The 21,321-nt window shown below is 44.0% G+C and overlaps 1 protein-coding gene across 2 annotated transcripts in view; it reads left to right on the top strand.

Annotated features, from left to right (window-relative positions):
• SHQ1 (SHQ1, H/ACA ribonucleoprotein assembly factor) overlaps positions 1–15,779 on the top strand; it is a 38,666-nt gene extending 22,887 nt beyond the window's left edge. For both annotated transcript variants that reach the window (XM_077184610.1, XM_077184611.1), the window contains exon 12: positions 14,621–15,779. In XM_077184610.1, coding sequence (XP_077040725.1) covers positions 14,621–15,269 — 649 coding nt within the window. In that variant the 3' untranslated portion in view covers positions 15,270–15,779. The remainder of the gene's footprint in view (positions 1–14,620) is intronic.
• Positions 15,780–21,321: the final 5,542 nt, after the last annotated feature.

Genomic DNA, 21,321 nt, shown 5'->3' with positions numbered 1-21,321 from the left:
ATGGAAGCCTTGTCCTTGTTACACTGTAATTACCCAGTCTGAAGCCAGCAGGGAGTTGCTGCTTGATGTGTAGGATGTGAATTTCTCCTAAATAAATGTAGGATTAATTACATTCACAGCATGTCACCGAGGTGATGAGATCGACTGTGATTGTTCAGGCCCCCTTTGCTTTTCTTTTCCCCAGGTTTTCTGAATCTCTTGTTTAATCAATACAGTGTAATGCTGCCCTGATGCTGCAAAGGCATGAAGGAGTCCAGGACTTTGAGAGAGGGGAAAAAAAGATTTGTGAGATGCAGGATTTTTACTGCCTGTCTCACATCAGATCCTAAAGTGCACAAGGGAGTAAAGAACTCAACTTTAAGTGTTGTAGTTTCAGTCCATTGCATTGGCTTTACCTCAGGCTTTTGCTAGATTTGGGGAAATATTTTGTAACATATAAACATGTTGAAGCTTCTGCAGTCAAATATGATCTTTCAGTGAATGTAAATAGAATTTTAACATGCATTCCAATGGTGTGTTAAAATAATTTGTGAAATGGATCATTTATCTGCAAACTGAAGAAATTGGATTTGGTTATTATTTGCTAAAAGCTGGAAAACTTTGAAAAACGTTTCAAAGTGTGTAGAAAATATCTTGATTGTGCCACTTTTGCAGCTGTTTCTTCTTGGTATTTTTGTGTTCTTTAGTGTTTTGGGGTTTTGAAAAGCTCAAAACACTTGAAAAGACACTAGCCAGGCTTTTAAAAGTCTTTTCTTATCTGCTTTTTTCTGCTTGTACGGTTGATATTCATGGATTAATAGAATGGTTTGGGATGGAGGGGACCTTAAAGGTCATCCCATTCCACCCCTGCCATGGACAGGGACACCTTCCATTATCCCAGGCTGCTCCAAGCCCCAGTGTCCAACCTGGCCTTGGGCACTGCCAGGGATCCAGGGGCAGCCACAGCTGCTCTGGGCACCTGTGCCAGGGCCTTCCCACCCTCCCAGGGAGGAATTTCTTCCTAATATCCCATCTAAACCTGCCTGTACTCATGAAATTCTATTTCACCTTTATGGCACTTTCACATTCCTAGGAAGGATTTAACCTTTGAAACTCAGGACTACTAAATGAGGAGTGAATGGAGTTTTTCTGGAGGAGTGAAATAGTTTTTCACTCAGCACTTCTACTGTGAAAATACTGAGTTCAGATAGGAGAATTCAGGAACAAAACTGTCCTAAAAGGTTTTCAAATGGTGCACTGCTAATGTTAGTTTATTAAATATTTGATTTGTGCTGGGGGAAAGAGGGAATGTGTTAACACATAATAAGAATGAATTGGTGATTTAAAGCATTCTCAAATGTTAGAGGAATATGCTAATTTTCAGCTGTTAACCTCCTGGATCCAGCAGCCCTGATTCCAAAGAACAAAGGCATAAGCAGTAATATATTCTGGATGAAAATCCTGCCTCTTGGCTCTGTGGGATTAATGTGATTTGTACAGCACATTTAAAGCACTCCATGCAGTTGAGGCGTGAGGGAAAATGCCCCTGGTGGTGTTGAGTTACAGGCCATGGGCAGCTGTTCCTGCTCTGCCTGCCTTTGCCTTTGCCCTCACCTTCATTGCAGGGCAGCCTTGGCTTAGTGGAGGCTGCAGGAGTTTCAGGTTTGTTAAAAACTCCAGTTTGCAGAGTGTGTGGTGCAGAGAAAAGCCAAATGGCTTTCATGGAGCTGCTTTGAAAGCAGCTTTGCCATGAGCATGTGTTTTTAGCTTATGTTCTGCTGTGGCCTGTTGTGTTCACTTATCAGGTAGTGTAACAACCCCATCACAAAACCCCTTAACTTCATCTGGTTTCATCTCTTTTGTAGTGAGTTTTGACTGTAGCTTTTTAATGACAATGTCATTGTGGGATGTACTGAAGCCACATCATTCTCTTCCCCTACTCCCTGCAAACCAAATACCCTCTCCTATTTTGAAGATTTTCACCTTGAAGGCAGTTCTTTCCTTTGCTGTTCTGCTTTGGTAAGAGCCATGCAGGTACAAGGACAAGCCCAAAAGCTTGGTGCTGTTTGTGGTCACACCTGGAACAGGTGAGGCAGCTGGGGCTGCACCCTGCCTGCCCTGAGAGCACTTGCTGCAGGAGCTCAGGACTACAATCCCCAATTACTGGAGCTCAGGACAGCAATCCCCAATTATTGTAATTCCTTCTTAGCAGGTTTTACAAGCTGGCATTGCTGCTGCTGGCAGGCAGCTCAGTGTGCAGCACTGCTTGCAGCACTCGTGCTGTGCTGGGTTTGCTTCCCATTCACTTCCTTGGTGGCCTGGAGTGCTGAATTAACTCTGAGCTGTCCCAGCTGCTCTTACCAATAATGAGTGGCTGCTTCAGATGGTCTTTGAGATTAATTTAATGCATATTTAAAAATCTGTAAGAAAGCACATAATGCATCCTGTTAGAATTTTTTTTGTGGCATTAAATGTTATTTATTTAAAGGTGTAAAATGAATTGCACAGGCTGCCCCAAACAGGCCATAAGTGCTTATTTGAACAATGTGCATTTTAATAGAAGGGAGTCTAAAATGACACACTCAGTAAAAGCTTGCAGAGCACAGTTTTGGATTGGAGAATAAAAGACAGCTGAGGGCAGCAGCTTCAGAAAAATAGGTTGGGTCATGCTTGAGAACAGTTTGAACCTGAGCAGGTGAGAGAGGGTGAGTGCACTTCAGCTGAAGAAGCAGAGTAGTATCACTTAGGAGAAGGAAGTGGCATGACCTTAAAATGCATCATTTGTAAGACTGTGTTAAAACACTGATTCTAGTGCTTGTTCAAGAAGATGTTGAAAAATGGAGAGGATTAGGGGGAAAATACTTCATGAATGTAAATGTCTGAGTGACCTGGGTTACACCAAGACATCAAATAAACTCAGGAGTGCGTTGGTAAGAAAATTAAAGGTTGATTAGGACTTGTCTACAAGTATGCTGGGAGAGAGATTTCAGGTTTTAGCCATTGAGTTGTATTTAAAAAAGAAATTGCACAGTCTATTTGAACAGGAAAAATTCAGACAGCAATAAATTTTCACATTTTCCTAGTGAAAAGTAATTGAGTTGACTCATTCTTCCTGTGTTGTTGGGTAATTCTGTACAGTCTTACTTGTTTCTATCAAAATTGCACGGCTCAGATAAACACCTTTTGCTTCAAACCTGAGTTCTGGGTCTGATTCAGGAAGTATTGGAGATTCTGAGCAGTTTATTATGCTACTAAAACAAGAAATGCTATCATTTTCCTTAAAAGTTAGGTAGGACTTTACCAATTCATCAGAGAGTTGGTAGAACCCCCAAATTTATTTATTTTCATCCCAAGTCATCTGTTCTTACACCTTAGATCACAATTCTTGGATTTAAGAAGAGTAACTAATAATTTGCAGGCACATTCTGTGTGTCTCCTCTTTCAGTGCTTTGATGCATGTTTTTAATACAATTTCTGTTTTGCTGCCAGTGCCTCTCCTTAGGTCCTGCATCTTGTTTAAGGCCTGAGCTGTCACTTCAGGTGTCTGTAAAGCAGGAGGTGCACACAGAGCACTTGTAAATAACAATACTCAACTAACACAGTGCACTGACCTGAGAGCCTTAAGGCAAAACACTGCCCTGAGGGCTCAGAGAGGTGATAGACAGATGTGTATTATACCAGAAATTCCCTCTCATGTATGTTTTAGCAAGCCCTGTAAAACATGGATTTTTAACAAGGGATTTAATCTCTCCTTCCAGCTGCTAGCTGCAGTTTCCTTTGATGTTTTTGCTCTCCTGCCCTCTGTTGTTTTTTCCTATTTATTCCATCACTTTTCTATAGCTCAGCTTCCTTCAGGCTGTGTCTGAATGCACCTTGCTGTGGGCAGAGAAGGCAAAGAAGAAAGCCATTTTTTTCCCCCCTCAGGCTACTGCTTTGATTTTCCAAAGTTGTGGGGAGGCAGTTGCTGTGTGCCTGCAGAAGGGTCAGTGATCTGTGTCTGTTCAGGCAGCACAGCTCAGCTGAGTGCATTTCTGGTTTGGTGAGGGGAGGATGAGCTGGTGCAGTCGTTCCCTTCCTGAGCAGGTGGAATGTGCAGCCCTGCTCCAAGGGGGAAGCTGAGCTCTAGGCTGGGAACATCTTTCTGCTTTGTTTCCAACCTGCTCAGCAGCTAGCCTAATAATAGTCATTATTTCTATGAGGCATGATCATGGAGCAGTTTGGGTTGGGAGGCACCTTTAGAGGCACCCAGCCCAACCCTCCTGCAATGAGCTGGGACATCTTCAACTCTGTCTGGTTGCTCCAAGCCCTGCCCAACCTGACCCTGAATATTTCCAGGGATGGGGCAGCCACAGCTTCTCTGAGCAGCCTTTCCCAGTGTTTTATCACCCTCATTGTTAAAAACTGTTCTTATATCTAACCTGAGTGGACCCTGCTGCAGTTTCAGACCATCCCTTGTTCAGTGGTGCCCCAGAGCAGCTGGCAGCAGGTGCCTGAGCACCCAGGGGATGTGGAGGAGCTGGGAGCAGGCTGGGCACTCCAGCCCCTTGCAGAAATCTGGCTTCCTGCCAGCAGCTTGCAAGATGCTCTGGTTTGGTGTCCTTTCCTGTTCAGACTGGGTTGAGGATGGACTGAGGGGGCTGCAGGTGGAGTTTTCCCTTCAGGTGTTCTGAGTGTCAGTCACAGCGATGGAGCAGTGGAGGAGTTAAACTCTGATCAGCCCCACTGTGTTGTTTGGTGGATAAATTCCATTGTGGAGGGGTAGGATCATGCTGGAGTAATGTTTGTAATTGTGCCTTTAAACCTGTTCCCTGCCATTGTTGTTATTTTTGTAATACGGGACTTTGCTAGCGTTATCCTGAAAGTAAAATTCACATTTTCTGCCCTGCTGTGTGAGTACCTTTCATTCCCATACTGGAACACAAATTGTCTGATTTGCAGCATGAGAAGAGCTTTCTCCTAGGTCACCAGCAGTGATGGTGAAGACCAAATTCTAGGCAATGGCAGCAAAGAAACTTGAGGGAAATGGGGCTAATACAGAACAGTTCAGTGTTCCATTTCTGTAACACAGCCAATATTACTAGCATTTTATAAAATCTCTCTCTGCATCTGTTTTGTGGTGAGTTATCTATTCATCTTTCATTATTTGTGTTTATCATATATGACTATGGAAGCTGTGCCATTATTAGATGTTTGGACTGGCTGCAACTTACTGGAGCTGTTTTGGCAACAGAGCTCTGTTAAATTATTCTTAAAACATATAAATACTCTTCAGTTTCTTTTTATAGTGCAATATTAATTCCAAGTCTGTTTTCTCTTACGAATATTTTCATAATATCATCTACATAAGTAAGCTGTACTTGATTTCTTTTATAATCCATGATCTGTTTGGTTTCAACTTATCAAAAAGAGCAAGTAATGAAAGTAAGATGTTATATTGGAAAGCTTCATCTTTTTTTAAAATATTTATAAATGTGAAGTTCAGCTCATGCAGTATTTAGATTCATTATGAAAGAAGCACTGTGGAATTTCAGAATAAATAAGGGGGGAAAGTCACTTGAAACATTCAGACTTATTAACATAAAAGAAGTCACTTAAATTGAAACGCTGGTGCTGTTTTCTATTTGATTTATGGTTAACAAACTGTAGTACTTTAAGCTATGTAGATAGCAGTTCATGTTTACAAGACTGCCAGTTGGATTGCAGTGTAAGTACATCACTCTCTTGGTTTCAGAATCCATGTAATGCCCTTTGAAAGCCAGAATTCCAAGATTAAAGCATTTTATGTTCCCCTTAAGCCTGCTGGATTCTCCCCATCAGCCGCTGTTTATGGGGCAGGGCTGTGTTTTGTCACCTGCACAGAAGGGTGGTTTCTCATGCCCAGAGTCATCTCCTGGTGCTGCATTTCAGCTTTTCTGCTCCTGGTGCTGCATTTCAGCTTTTCTGCTCCTGGTGCTGCATTTCAGCTTTTCTGCTCCTGCATTTCAGCTTTTCTGCTCCTGGTGCTGCATTTCAGCTTTTCTCCTCCTCTCCAGTTGAAGTGGGGGCATGCTGCTCACAGGGAGATGCATTTTCCACACTTCTGAACCCAGCACTGATTTTTTCAGTGAGGTTTTCCTGTTTGCAGTGAAGATTTGCTGTGCAGGGAACTTTTCCTGTCTCTGCTTTATCAGGGATCTGTGAGGAAAGGAGGAGAAAAGACTTTATAAACTTCCCAACTCAATTCTTCTGCTCTAGTCCCTTTCCCACATCCTTTGACACCTCCACAGCTGGAATTAGCATGGATCAGTGGCTGGTGGGTGCCTGCCCTGGCCTCCTACAGTAGCTGTGTCCTGCCAGCCTTGTCCCAGGAGGCTCATTATTCATCCCTCTCCTTATTTTCATGAAATATGTAGGAATTCAAAGATCTTTAAATTCTAGTTGCTCTTAAATTTGATAAAGTTGCCTGCTGTTTCCAGGAGCTGTTAGAAAGGAAATTATTAACAGTCAGTATGGACATGGACAGTGTAACTGTGCAGAGCTAGGTTATTTAGGCTGAAAATCAGAGTCCATCATCTTGAGAGATAGAAAGCAAAAATTCCTGCCTGCAGTTGCATAAAAGATCTTGCACAGATTGAACACTTATTTTTTTTTGAGTACTGTCTTGAAGTTTAGAAATTAAGTAGTCTTTGATGTGCTGGGGAGGTGGTTTGTTTCTTTTCTATGAAAACAGTGATTAATCCAGGACTAATTCCTGTGAACAAATGTTGTGTTTTTGCTGTTATGTTTACACTCATCTGTCTTTTGTTGCAGATAAGGTAGAAGATTAGTTAAAGTTTAGGTCAATTTTTACCTAAGTTCTGAAGAAAATGATCCTGTTTTTCCTTTACTAACATTCTTCCATTATCTTCTGTACTCATTGATCAGAGCTAATGAGATTTTAATGGAGTTATTTATGGCTTCTCCCTCTTACTATAAAAGTGTATAATAAACTGAGCACATGAAACTGTTGGATGGTTCTGTTTGTTTTTATCTCTGTTAATTCTATGACCTCTTCTGGGATTCTTTCAGATCTCCTAAGGCAGGTAGGCTATGATGAGCTAACCAGCTAATAAAGGCTGGAAAGAAATTTAGATGTTACTTACTCATCTTCCAGATGATTATAAAATATTTTCTGTGTTCTTCTGGGTGAGGGCCTTTTGTTGCCATGTTCAGGTTCAGGTGCTGTGTGTATTTTTCAGTTCATGCCTTAAACTTCATGGTAGTATTGTGCTTTAAGTTTTAGCTTGAAAGGAATAGTTGTGTTCCCAGATCCAGATGAAGTAAAATCTGTGCACAGATTGCCCAGCCTTGTGGGGAATTGGGGTAAAACTCTGTAGTAGGATACTTCAGCAGTAAAAACTGTGTAAAGTTAGTTGTTGTCATGGTCTGTAATTCAGCAGTGTGCATGACAGGCAAAGTGGGTGGCACTATTAATACTTATCCAGATTATTTTCTGCTCTGAATTTCCTTCAGAACTTCCTTTGGAGTATTTTTGTTCCCTGCTCCTGAACTTGCTTTTTCAAAGCTAATTCACTATGATTGGAGGTCACTGACTAGTGTATAATTGAAGCACTCATTATAAATAACCTTGAAAGTGAAATAATAAATGGTGAAATATGTGAGATACTATAAAACACACTCTAAAAGTGTAATTGAGCCTTCGTCTCTTGTCTCTGGGCAGATTCTGAGGCTCAAGTTCTTTTGTAACCCATGACTTTTTAAAGAGTGGTTTGGGCAAATGGATGGTGCCTTTAGTGTGATGAGTTTCTTATTATTGCACCTAAATGTCCATTTATAAGGGTTCTTTTCCTGAACTAGAGGGGTTTTGTGATCTAACCCCATTGTTGGACCATTTATGCAATTTTGTGCCTGTTGACTGGAGCTGTTTCTGCATTAATGAATTCTGCTTTAGTATTCAGTGCCATCATCATTATTGCTCCTGTGTCTTACCAGTCAGGCCTGATCAAACCTAGACTCTTTCATGTCTTGAATATTTTATTAAAATCAAATTGTCTGTCAATTCTGTATCATAAGAATTCAATCTTTTTTTTTTCTTTCAAGCTGCCTGAAAGTGCACATCAGGTGTGGAGGATTGTTTCTCATTGTTATTTGCCTTGCTGAAGGATTTGTGCTACTTTTGGGCTAAACCCCTGAAGTTTGAGTTCTGTTACAGCCATTTTTGAATGTGCCTTCCCTCTGCTTTATCCTCCATCCCTGGCTCTCAGAGTATGCTGATCAGTGACCAGGGTGATCTCAGTTACCAGCTTCAAGCTTTCCCCAAAAATCACCAGTTTGGTTGCTCCAGTAGCTGTTTGAGACTAGATAGAAGCTGTATCTGAATTTTAGAGCAAAGAACAATTTCTTTTCTTCCTGATGGACTAGTTGGGTGCTTTGCCAGCTGTGTCATTCTTGTATGAGTTCACTTTCTTACCTTCTGCTGCTGTGTTTGGCTGTAAGTTGTTGTGCCTTCTGCTTTGAGAGAACTTGAGCTGTAGACTTACTGACATAGGGATATGAATGTACACCAGGATGCTGACAGAATTCCATGGGGAGCTCCTCTGGCATTATCTGGAGACTGGAACAATGTCTCTTCATACCCCTGATGTGTGAGCAGATCAGGCTTGGCTGGAAGACAGTGATGGATGGAATCCAGCAAGAGCCACTGTGAGCAGGGGGAAAATGAGACCATCTGAAGGGTGTGGAGAGCCTGTCCCTTTGCAGGTGCCCTTTTGTTCACTAGGGACAGACCCTGCAGAAACACCAGGCATGTCCTATTGCAGCCTGTCCTCAACCAGTCTTGGTGGCAAGGCAGAAAATTTCATTTTTCCATATAGTTTAACTGACATTTCAATGTCTCGCAGATAGTAAATTTACACACTCTCTGTATCTGAACTGCTCAGGCTCTGGGATAATATCTGGTGATGTCTGAGATAATATTAACTCTAGAATTGTCTTCATACTTGCAGTGCCTCTGGCTAAATGAATAATTGTGGGAAATTGTAAGCAGTGCTGCCAGGTATGTAATTTGGAACACATTTAAAGTGGGGATACTGGTCTGGTTGTATTGCTTGATATCTTATCTGTTTTATCAAAGAAAGAGGCTGTCTGTGAAACTTGCTCTGCTAAGTCTGAGTTTTGCCAGGCCTCGTGGAGAAAGGTGGTGTAAATATAGCCTGATGCTTTCTCTTTAAACTTGGTGACTCCTTGTGTGTTGCAGATATAAAATTAAGGCTCTTGTGATGCAGCAGACAGGAAACCTTTTGCTTAATGCAGCAGCTTTACCATGAGATGGATCCTGTGTGTCCAGAGCTCGTGCTGAGTGGAGAGAAGTTAAATAGCAGCCCTTGGAGTATGTGTCAGCCCTGCAGAGTGGCCCAGCAGGCTGCTGCTGCTGCTGTTTGCATGTTTGCATGTTTGCATGTTTGGATGTTTGGATGTTTGAATGCATCCCCAGGAGCTGCAGGGCCGCGCTCAGCCCCGCTCGCTCCGCAGGCACGTCCGTGCTTGACACGGCTCTGCTGCCTCTGAGACTTGTTTATCTTGCCTGCAAGGTTTAAAGATAATTAATGGAAGGGCTTCACACTCTAAAACAGGGCTTGGCAGCCCTGCCAGCATGGGGCACTGATTGCCACTGAACACTGAGTGGGCCCTGTCCACATGTGAGCAACATCACCTTTAGTTCATTCCAAGATCAGTTGGGTCCCATTCAAGCAGCAGCCTGGCCAGCAGAACTGCTGTCAGTGTTTGTGACACTGAGGCTCCCCTGCTTGGTCCCTTTCCTCCTGTGCCCTGGCAGCTCTGAGCTGCCACTTGGCCAGGATGAGCCAGGGGAGATACCAGGGAGGCTTTGCCGTGTCTTACACCTTGTTTACACTGAGTACTTCAGAACAGGGGATGTTTGTGTGCATCTGTGAATGCAAAGCCAAATTGATGAGCCAGTAGAAATAATCCTTCTATTGTTTACAAAAACAAAAGCAAGCTGGAGCTTGTGCCTGTGCAGGAAAAGTCACTTTCCATTCCACAGATTTTACTGACTGCAGCTTTGGGAGGCTGTGCTGCCAGTGTGTGAATCTTTCACAGAACCATGGAATGGTTTGGGTTGGAAGGGACCTTAAAGATCAGCCAGTTTCAACCAGGGACACCTCCCACTGTCCCAGGGTGCTCCAAGCCCTTTCCAGCCTGACCTTGGACATTTCCAGGGGTCCAGGGGCAGCCACAGCTGCTCTGGGCAGTGACATTCACTCCCATGTTTGCCAATAATCTGCAGAGTGTTTTAGATCTGTAATTCCCCTGCCATGATTGAGTGTGCAGTACCACCATCATTCAGAATGAGGAGCAGATTGCTGACTTTTATATTTTCAATTTCTCTTTGAGTTGTTTGGTCTTTTTTAACATAACTGCTAAAACAAGAGTTCTGCATGTAAGGGGGAAGTACCAGGCAGATGGGAAGGTCTGAGCTATTAACACTCTGTCTTTAAACCTTTTTCCTTACATAGTGCTGGCTGATGGACATAGTATACAGAAGCATAATTTTTTTTTCTTCATCACTGGGGGAAAAATGAGAGGATTTTGTGGCTGGATGTGCCCCACCCTCCAATTCCTGCATTTGTTTTTTACTGTCAGTGACTGGGTTGATTTTTGTCTTCCAGCTTATGTGAAATCTTCCTTGAAAACAATCAAATCCCTGGTGTCTGTCTGCAGTGAGACTTCTTCCTCACAGCTCTATGTTCTGCAGATAACAGCTATCTTGACTCTTCAGATCCTGTGCTCCCTGGAACAGAAAGCAGAACTGGAGCTTGTAGGAGTTTGGCTTTACCTGGAGTTGTGTCCTGCACCCTGCTTGTCCCTCGTGTCCCTGTCCTGCAGTCAGTGCCATCACCAGCTCTTCTCTTCATGCTGCCACAGGTGGCCTTTGCTGTAAACCTCTAATGATCTCCCTTGCCTGTTGCCATAATCCTCTTTTTATTTTTCTCAGAATTCCATCCATCTCCCTTTATTTGCTAAATCTCTTTTGATTCTTTGTTCTTTTCAGCCCAGTTTCACTCCTTTATAATCTAAGATCTGTAGAACAAGATTTTTTTCTTCTTCTAGCACCTGAAGAAACTCTCTTGTGCCTAGACAAGGATTACTGTAGTTCTGCCTTGGAATTTTAATTCCAGACTGCATGGACAAGCCCCGAGATGCTTCTCTTATCTCTTCCTCAAAGCTATGCATTAAACAAAACATGCATCTGATCAGTTTAACCTGTAATTAAACATTTTCCTTAAGCAACTGACATTGTGATAACTAATAATTATCATGTGTAGCACCTTTAAAACCTATTATGCATGTTTATGTAAGAACACTATTACCATAATAATAAGATATCATTACCACAAATGTGCATACTGAATGAGCATGTCTTAAAGTAATCATGGATTCCATTAATCATACTTGAAAAATTAAAGTATTTGCTGTCTAATCTCTCAAACACTACTCAAAAGGTTTTGGAAACAGCAGGGCCTGTTTACTGCAGGTCTCTCATACACAAGATCTCATTTCTGGTGTCTCATTTTTGTTTTCCTGAATTGTTGCTTATCTTTCACCTCGGGAAGCCATCAGCCCAGAGACTCATGGTCTCCCTTTGAAAGCATCTCCATGCTGATTTTTAGTCTGTTTGCCTCGTTTTTTGTCCAGGGAGTACTGTCACCTTTTCTTAAGGCTGATGTGAAATGTACTCCTGAAACTTGGTTCTCCTTCAAATTAGATAATTGCCTTAAAGGAGATGAACTGAGGGCTAATTGTAATTCTCTTAGTCCCTTGCACAGGGGCAGAAAAGAAACAACCTCATTCTTCAAGTGTTCTTTGCTGGTTTTTTTTGTTTTTTAAATACAAGATTGCAGAGTTGGGGAACAGAGTTTTTTTGGGTTTATGTATAAAATTGTTAAGGGGTGACAGTTTTGAGTTTGTCTCATATTTAAAAGTTGAGTTCTGTAGATTCTGATGGAGACTGGGTGAGAAGAGTGAAAGTTGGGAAGAAACATTTGAACTACTGAGCAAACTGAAATGGGACTTTTTGTAGTCAGAATATTTGGGCTTGGAAGGGACATTTAAAGGCCATTTAGTCCAACCCCCAGCAGTGAGCAGGGACAGCAAATACCTGATGTGGCCAAGAGTTAAAAAACCAACTTAATTGCTTTAGGGAGATCATTATTTTATCTGTCAGCAGGACCACTTTGAATTTAGTAGCAGAATGTGTGTAGAGTCAAACAAGTCCATCACTGTGTGTTTTCTTCCTTAACACTTGGCATTAGGTAACCTGGACACAGCAAAGTGTTTGTTAATGCCAAAAAAGCACATTATGTCATACAGCTCCTTAATACTTGGTGCAGTTCTGTGATATATTTCTGTATCTTAATATATAAACTGCATTATAAGAAAATAGTGAAGTAGGGGGAGAGGGTTTTAAGGACTGAGAGTCTGGAGCAAGGGAAATAGGCATGAAAAGTTAGAAAAAACAGGCAAAATAGGAAAAAGCAAAAAAAAAAAAACCCATATAGAATTACAGAATAGAATTATAGAATACACATATAGAAATTGACAGATACAGTGGAAGTGTTGGGAGAACCAGGACTTTGAAAATTGCTGTTCTGTCATAACGGCAGCAGTGAAATGGCCGAGACAGGCAGTGGGAACTGGGGGGAAGTTGCTGTGGCAGAGGGTGTGTGGTGAGTGAGTTGCTGATGGGGTCAGTGGGATGAAGTGGCACAAACCAGGGCTCTGTGGCAGGGCACACCCAGCCTTTGGAGCTCCTGTGCCTGAGGACAGGCAGCAAGAGGGGAGGAGAAGGAACTGAACCTTCATGGTCTGAGCGCTCTCGCAGGGGAAGGGCACGTGCACACACAGTTGGAAGGAAGGAAAGAGGCTGTTGGAAAAGCAAAGCAAAATGCTTTCTGAAAGGGATATAAACTCTTGTGACCTGGGGTGTAAATCAGCTTCTCCCCAGTGTGCTCAGCAGGCAGATTGCCCTGCAGCCACTTGTTCTGTTCCCACCTACCTGCAAGGCTCCATGAACCTCTCAATGCATCACTTGGCTTCTTTTCCTTTCTCTTTTCCGATGGAGCGGGGAGAGTGCTTGCTTTGTTCCCAATTAAGTTGGCAATTTCTCAAATCCCCCATAACTTTTCAAGAAAAATGCAAGTCCTTGACAAAAAAATGGAAATAAGTTGCTAGAAAGAAAAACATTATTCTAATAAGTTTTTAAAATTTGGTGCCCCTTTTTTTTATTAGAGGCTGGTAGGATTATGTTGCATTTAATTCTTAGCTTTAGACTTGAAAATTCTAGAAATAGAAAGTGTTTTCTGTTGCTTTACTTCTGGGAAAATTATTTCACAGTTTCCTGGTCAGTGGGTTGAACTAAGAAAGTCTAGTGTGTTTTATTCCAAGTTTTTAAAGCATTTAAATGTTGCCCTGTCTGTAAAATGTGTAAGAAGCTGCACTGAATTTCCCTTCCCCCACTTAAAAATGCAATTCCTTTAGGAGCAAAAAAAAAAAGTGGAAGCATCTATGTTATACTGAGTAATTATGCCCCCTGGGAAATAGAATATAAAGATCTTTAAAATCATTCAAGTGAGAGAACAAGCACTTTAACTTCTGCCTTGCAGGAGCTGTGTATTACATCCCCAGCTCCTTGCTCCAGTGTCAGTGTGTCGTGCCTTGCAGGTTCACAGCCCTGGCAGAGGAAATGAAACCCAGTCAGTTACTGCAGGATTTATAGCAGACCTGCTGCTGCAGGAAGTGGTGAAAAGCTGATTGATAGTCTGAGGCAAAACTCCACAACAAGAAACAGGATGTATGTTTGGGTTTTTATGCCCGTTTTCCCCTCTGCCCTCACCCCCCTCCATTTCGAGTCTCTGTTTATAAATCCATGGTGCCCTTTCCTGGTAAAGCATGTGCTGGCTTCCAGCACTGGAGGAAATGGATGGGGCTGCACCAGAGATTTGAAGCCAGTGTGGTGTGTCTGCTTTATTAGGGGCATCTATCTAAATGGTCCTGGTACTCCTGCTGAATGATATTTCAGCTGAATTCCAAGGGAAGGGTGAAGTACATCTGCAGCCAGAGTTATTGAACATCTCCTGTGATCGTGGGAGAGCAGGCTGGGTGGGAGAGGAGGAGCCTGGATCACTAATCAGAATGTTCTCCTGGTTCATATGCATTTCCCAGATATGTCTGGGAGGGTAGGAAACCAAAATGATTTTGCTGCACATAAACTTCATCCAGCCAGTCCTGTGCTGCAGAGTGGGCTGCTAAAGACAGCAAACCTGAAGAGGTTTGTTCTGGGATCTCTCCTCCCTCACTGTGCACAGCTGAAACATCCCACAGCAGGATCTTTCAGGAAGGTATCCTCAAAGCATTTCAGTGGGATATTGTCTAACCTTGTGGGAAAAGTTACCCAAATAATTGTAATTAGGAATCCTTCTGATTGTTTTTCCTTCTGTAACATCCACTCTTACAGTCAGGGTTGCAGAAGAAAGTTGTTTGCATACCAAGCAAATGGCAGAAATGTTTGAGATTGGTGTTCTCGTTATCAAATGGGAAAGTTCTGCTTGTCAGGTTCAATAACATATCTTGTTCTTTGTTAAAGGTCAAAAAAGTTGGCTGCACTTTGTGAGTCCTTGCAGAAAACCACGCTCAGCAAGTCCCACATGGGGCTGGAGCTGGAAGAGCTGGAAGCAGCAGCAGTGCTGGTACAGGAGGAAGAGAAGGCGTTAAAAGCTGCTGGCACAGTTTCCAAGCAACAGCTGCTTTGCTCCGAGTCGGAGACAAGTGACTCTGAAGAATCCAGCAGCACTTCATCATCTGAGACAGAAGGCTCTGATTCAGATGAGCAGGAGTCCTCGACCAGTGAAGATGGGGAAATAAATTCTTTGCAAGGCACGCTGCAGGAGGAGAGGACAGCTCCACTTATTGACTGTAATGGATTGAGGCAGGGCACAGACACTTGGGCGATGGAGGTCGGGGATGGGAAATCAAAGGTTTCCCTGCAATCTACCACTCCTTCTGGAAAACTGGTAGAAGAATTAGAAATGCAAATCCAGTCTGCAATGAGACTTTCAGAGCAGCCTGAAGGATTGGCTACTTCAGGCTGCATTTCACAGGAACAAGAAGAAAACCCTGTACCCGAGCCTGACAGATTTTTGGAAGATGCTGCTGGGAAGGGAAATTTCTTGGAGGTGTCTCCCAAGCCCAACCCATTGCTTTTTCTCTGCAGCACAAATGAAGATGAAGACTAAAGGACACTGCAGGAGCACAGTGTGACCCACGAGCTCACAGCTTGTTCTAGAATGAGCTGTCCCAAGGCTGTCCTGTGCTGCACAAAAATGTTTTTCTTTTTCTGTTGGAGGACAAGACTGCTTTGAAAAGACTTGATAGGACTGTGTGATACTCTCGCAGTTAATTTTTATTTTTGTCCAACAGTGTATACTTGATGGGAGAATGTATAATTTCAATAAACTTCTAGAAACTGTTTTCATTAAGCTTATTCAGTGATAGAATGATGTCCTAATCAAATACAACTGAAATGACTAATTTTAATTTTCTCTAGCTGTTGGGATTTACTTGAAAAATATCCTCATTATACTTGGATAAACTTGTTTATGACATTGTACCGTTATTTTGAAATGCTTCATACAAATAATGGTTATAAGTTTAAAAGTTTAAATAGTGATCGCAAATTATTTTGAAATATATAAATTCTGTATTTTTTGTACAAAATAAAGGAAATTTCTATGCCATCAGTACAAGACCCAGTGGTTGTGTCTTTTATGTGTACAAGATAAAGTTTATAGTTCTGCAGTTCTTCCTAAGTTCTTTCAGCAGTTTTGTAATGTGTTCATTTTTTGTGCTGTTTTTGAGCATTTTCTACATGTGGACACTTCTGTTGCTGTTTAAAGAAATCCCAGTTATTTAATGGTTTTCTGCAGATGCTCTCAGTTCCACCACAGCAGGGTTAACCAGAGTGAAGGAGCAACACCCTTTGTGGATCCTGGAGCAGGACTGAGCACACACCTGGCCTGGGTAGTCCTGCCTTTGTTAGTCTGGCCCACGTTTATCCTTTGGCCAGCTCATTTATTCTTTTTTTGCTTTTAAAATGTTCAAATAATCCAGTCAGGCTAATATAGTTTGTTAGCTAATTTATGTTAGTGGAATCAGGTGCCTGCTCCCAATCATCTCCTTTTTTGTCAGCCAATTTCTGCAGGAGATTTGGGAAGATGGAGCATGGACCACCAGGTGTGGCTCAGCAGGAGCACAGACCCAACAGGAGCATCTGATTCACTCCTCTGCGGAAGCAAGTTTTGATTACTTTTCAACCTTTTTTCTATTAAAGTGTACAAAAATCCCAAGCTAAAGGACTTATTCTTCACCAGTGCTGTTCCCTGCTGGAAATCAGCAGGTGAGCTCTGTTCCTGCACCAGCCCCTGCTCAGTGAGAGCTGCAGCCCTCACCTGCCAATATTTTTTATGTTCTTAAATACCTGCTGCTCTCTTAATCAGTCTCTGTGTTCTGTTCCCTGGGGGAGAAACCTTTCCCATCCTGTGTGGCAGGGAGCACTTATTCTTCTAAATGCCAGCAATAAAATCCACACCAGAGCTGCCAAAGTCCGAGAGAAGGAGGGAAATGCACTTCAGGAGAAAAGAGCAATGGTCCTGCTCTCCCCCAACTCCAGGGATTAACTCAGGAGCTTCTGCAGCTGCCCAGGGGCTGGAGAAACCTGTGTAAAACTCTGATTTCTGGTTGTGGAGTTGATAAGGGGTGTTGATTGTTGTGGTTTGACTGATGGCGATTTGATGTGACCTCTGTAGGGGTGGGGTGTGAAGCTTTTGCCTGTGGGGTGATCAGAATTTCACCTGAGGCTGAACTGCCCAGCACATGTGGAGGGTCAGGATGAGCAGTGCCTGTGAAAGGAAAGCTTTGCTTCTCCAGAAAGAATGCACAGAGACACTTCCAAGAGAAAAGTGGAGCTTTAATACTGTTTAGCCAAAATTGAGGCTTACTGAGTCTGTGAGGTATCAACACTTGGGAAAACCAAACCAAACCAAAACAAAAAAAGACAAAAAAAAACCAAACAAACAAAAAAAAAAAACCCAAACAAATCCACATACACACAAAAAGGAACTCCTAAGAAGTCACATTTATGTAGAAAGGAGGCCTTTGCATCCAGGAGTTGGCTGGAAGGGGATGGAGATGTCTGAGGGACAGTACTGTAAGGTGTTAAAAGCAACAAGTGAAATGCTGGAAACCATCAGAAGGAGCTAAACACAAGCGGGTTTTGATTTTTATTCCTTTTTCTCATGGGAACAGTGCCACATTTTCCTCTCTCTCCAAATCAAAAATTAGAGCTGAATTGATTAAATATCGTTTTTTTTTCCCCTGGCTTTCCTTGATTCCAAACAGATTTGTGAAAAGCTTGTAAGGGCTTTGCAGCACGTCAAAACAAGAAAGCATCGATTAGACTTGATTTAGTGCAATAAATGATAAATATGGCCAAGGCATTGATTCAGAGCCCTGAGTGAAGGGGCCGGGTGACTCTCCAGCAGTGCCACAGCTGAGCGTTGTCACAGCCCAGCCCATGGCTCAAGGCTGCAGAAAACAAACAGGGAAACACATGTCAGGCAGATAAATGGCTCTGCTGCTTACAGCTCTCCGTGGAGGCCATTTGTCTCCAAGATAAGGAAGAATGCACTCCAAAGCTGGGGGGAGATAAGCTGGGAGAAGAAAATGGATGTGGAGCCGCTGTGGTGGCACAGGGAGCACAGAGGGTCCCCAAGCCCTGCAGGGAGCTGGGTGAGCACCAGGGAAGCGTCCCATGGGAACCTGCAGACCCTTCCTAAGCATTTAGCAGTGGATGACATTTTTACCTTCACAGCAAACAAACAAATGTGTCTGTGGCAGTTGTGTGAGTCACCCAAGTGTTCCCTGAGCCTCTCGTGGATCTGTTCCTCCCCCTTTTCCTGGTACGTGGGCACATGTGAGGCATGATTTTGCATTGGCACAACAGCTCTGGGTTTGTAGTATTGTGGTGCCCATAAATCAGGCTATTTTTATATCCTCAGGTTGTGGAGAAGTAACAGTCCTGCTTTGACAAATGCTGAATTTGGTGACCTGACTGAGATCAGATCCAAAATGCACTTGGTAATGTTGGTTTGCATTTCTTTAAATGTTTTCTCATATCATAAGGCACCACACAGCAGCAACTGAGCGCAGTTGGTGGCACTGTGAGGATGCTTGGAGACAAAAACAAAATCTGTGTCCCTTAGGTGAGGACTAAGGCGTTGGCAGAGCTCCATGAAGGACAGCTCTGACCCAAGAGCAGCTCATTTCTGTGGGAGAAGTGACAAGCAGGGAAAAGGACAAAAAGTTTCAGGTCTAGAAAGCAGCAAGGTCTGATAATGTAACTCCCCAGTGATCCCAGGAGCTCTGTGCTCACTCCCTCTCTTTAATGCTGAGTGACTTAAATGGAATTCTTTTCCCCAGTCACAGAGGTACCAGGCCTAACTCAGGAAGGTCCAAACTCTGCAAGGGGAGCACAGAAATAGAGTAAAAAGGAATAAAACTCAAATCTGACAGTGGAGATTTCACGGTCTGCTACTGACTTGTGCAGAGCAAGGGTGAGAAGCTAAAATCTGCAATTTCTGATGTATTCTTAAAAACCTTTCTGTGTATCAGCATCCAAGTGACTCGAGGCCATTGGTGCTGTGGGAGCTGTGGTGCTCACCCACACCAGCTGCAGTCACTGCTCCTCCAAATCCCTGGAAATTTGACAAAGCAGACCAAAATCAGATCCTAGAAACCTCCTAAAATGTAATGTGTCTGAAGGCTTGGGCTGTGTTCCACTGTGTGTCAGCAGCTCCATAAAACACCTCTGAGCCCTCTGTCCAGGGCATCTGTGAGGCCTCAGCTCCACCTGAACAAGGCTTTGGTGGCTCTCTGGGACAGGTCCTTTTCTCAGGCAGGGGCACAGCTGATTTTATCCATAACCCAGGATAAAACCTGGCTGTGTGGAAGACCTGGAAACAGATTTCCTCCTGGCAGGAGGGTCACCTTCCTAGCAGAGCCCAGAAATGTAAAAGCCTCTCTCACTCATCACTGATTTGGCCTTGTACTCCTCTTCTCCATGTAGAGCCCCCTTCCTGAGTGTCACCCTGCTCTGCTGAGAGGCCCCATCTCTGCTCACAGGGTGCTCATCTGCAGCACACCCACTCTTTAACTCCACGTATTTTATTTAATATTATTTATTTTCTCATTCTGCCCCTGGGATGTGGTGGGAGCTCACCATGTCCTGCTTCCCACGGGGTGGGAGCTGCAAGAAGCAGAGCAGAGAAGCTGCTGAGCAGGGAGCCAGCACTGAGCTTAAACAAAGCTGGGGAGCCACAGGAGGAGAATTTCAGCAGCCCCTTCTCCAGTCAGGAGCCAGCTGTGTGTGCTCAGCTTCCCAGGGAGGGCAGGCACTGCTGCTGCTTGTTTGCATTTTGCATTTTGCAACCTCCAGTTTTGCTTTTGGTCTGGAGTCAGCGGTGGGGTGGATGGCTGCAAACATCCCTCTCTCTAATTACGGATGTGTGAGAGATTCGGGAGCGTAACTCATCAAATGGTAATGAGATGTTTAAAGCATAAATCAACAGAATATCAAGATGAGAGCGGGTTCCCCTCAGCTGTGCCCCAGACAAGGCAGGTAAGTGACCTGCTGGCTGCACCCTACCTGCCAGGGCTGTGATTACATTCCATCTCCTGCCCGCAATTTTTGGCAATTAGGCAGAAATGTCCCATTTCCTGCGGTAAATAAATAGGGATGCGTGTTTTGCCTTGATGTAACTCCACCTCCCCTAATATGCTGCATTGTCCATTGATTTGCCTAATTATGTGTATTACAGCGGCACGAGGCGCTGGGTAGCAGCAGGGGTCCGTGCTGGAGAGGAGGAGGAGGAGGAGGAGGAGGAGGGTGATTGCTCCATCTGTTCTGCGAGCTGAGCTGCCGGGAGAGGCTCGGGACTGGAGCGGGAAATGGAGGGAAGGAATTACCATTTAGTGCAGGTGCCTCTGGAAGGGGAATCCCACCGCCAGGTGCTGGCAGGCGGCTCTCCTGAGCTCCCCACGTGCTTAATTACCCTACAGCGAGTCTTCCCAGCTCGAATTAGAGCAGGCAACTGCTGCTGAAGCCTTGGAACAAAACGGGGAGTGCAGCAGGGCTTCATCCATCTCACTGCAGAGACCTGCGTTTCCCATCCAGCAGGATTCATGCCCCATTCGGCCGAATTTAAAAGCACTTACCTGGAGTGAGATGATTAATTTAAAAATCTGAATGCAGGAGTGCAGCAGACAAGGTCAAAGCATCCGAGCTGTGGATCTGGGCTCCAGCGGTGACATTACAAACCACAAGTGTGCTTCTCTGTGCCGTGGCTTTGGGAAGAAGTTGCTCAGGACTGTGGGAGCCAGTGCAGGGAGAACCAGGGGATGAGCTGTCAGTATTTGCTGTCCTGAGCAAGGAGCTTTTTTCCTCCGCAGCTGATTCTCCCTGCCACGCTCCTGGATGGCTGATGGATCAGGGGTGGCAGCAGGGGAATGTGCTGCTCGTTCTCCTGCTGCTGCTGCCAGCAGGTAACTCAGCAAATCAGCCTGTTAGTCCGACTGGAAAATATCTGAGGGGTAAAAACTGCCCAGAACCTGTCGTGTGCCATGTAACGAGCAGCACACGGGGGCTGTGACATCCTGGGAATAACACACCTGGAGGGGGAACGCTGTCAAAGTTAAAGTCGTGCTGTGTATCCTGCGGGGGTTTCAATTGCCTCAGCGCTTTTTTGTGGTTCCTGCACAGCGGGGCAGGGCTGTGAGGAGCTGCACAGAGCCTGTGCAGGCTTGGCTGTGTCCAGGTGATCCTGCAGCACCCCCAGTGTGGGAGGGTCCCAGCTGCATCCGCTCAGGCTGCATCAAAGGGTGTCACGGTCGGGAGCTGTGAAACTGAGCCGAGGTGCCTGGCAGTGCTCCAGTCCTTTATCCACGGTGTGAAGGATTAGACAAGGATTTGGCATGGGGCACCATGGAAAGCTGCCTTTTACCTTCAGATGTCCGACAGCAAACCCCGCTGGTCTTGGTGTGGAGGGAGGGGAGGCTCTCAGAGAGTAGGGGGAAGAGCTCTGCCTAAAAATTGGGCTAAATCTCTATTCCAAGTAGATCCTGGTGCTAATGTGATTATGCTCTGAAATCCTGAAGGTTTGAGCTATGAATAATTGCAGTGATACACCTTTCCTGAATATATTTATTACACAGCAGGTTTGGACAATGCTCTCA

The sequence above is a fragment of the Agelaius phoeniceus genome, chromosome 11 (genome assembly GCF_051311805.1).
Source record: "Agelaius phoeniceus isolate bAgePho1 chromosome 11, bAgePho1.hap1, whole genome shotgun sequence".
Classification (NCBI taxonomy): domain Eukaryota; kingdom Metazoa; phylum Chordata; class Aves; order Passeriformes; family Icteridae; genus Agelaius; species Agelaius phoeniceus.
The sequence above is the reverse complement of the archived record's forward strand: the minus strand, read 5'-3'. Positions and strand labels throughout refer to the sequence as shown.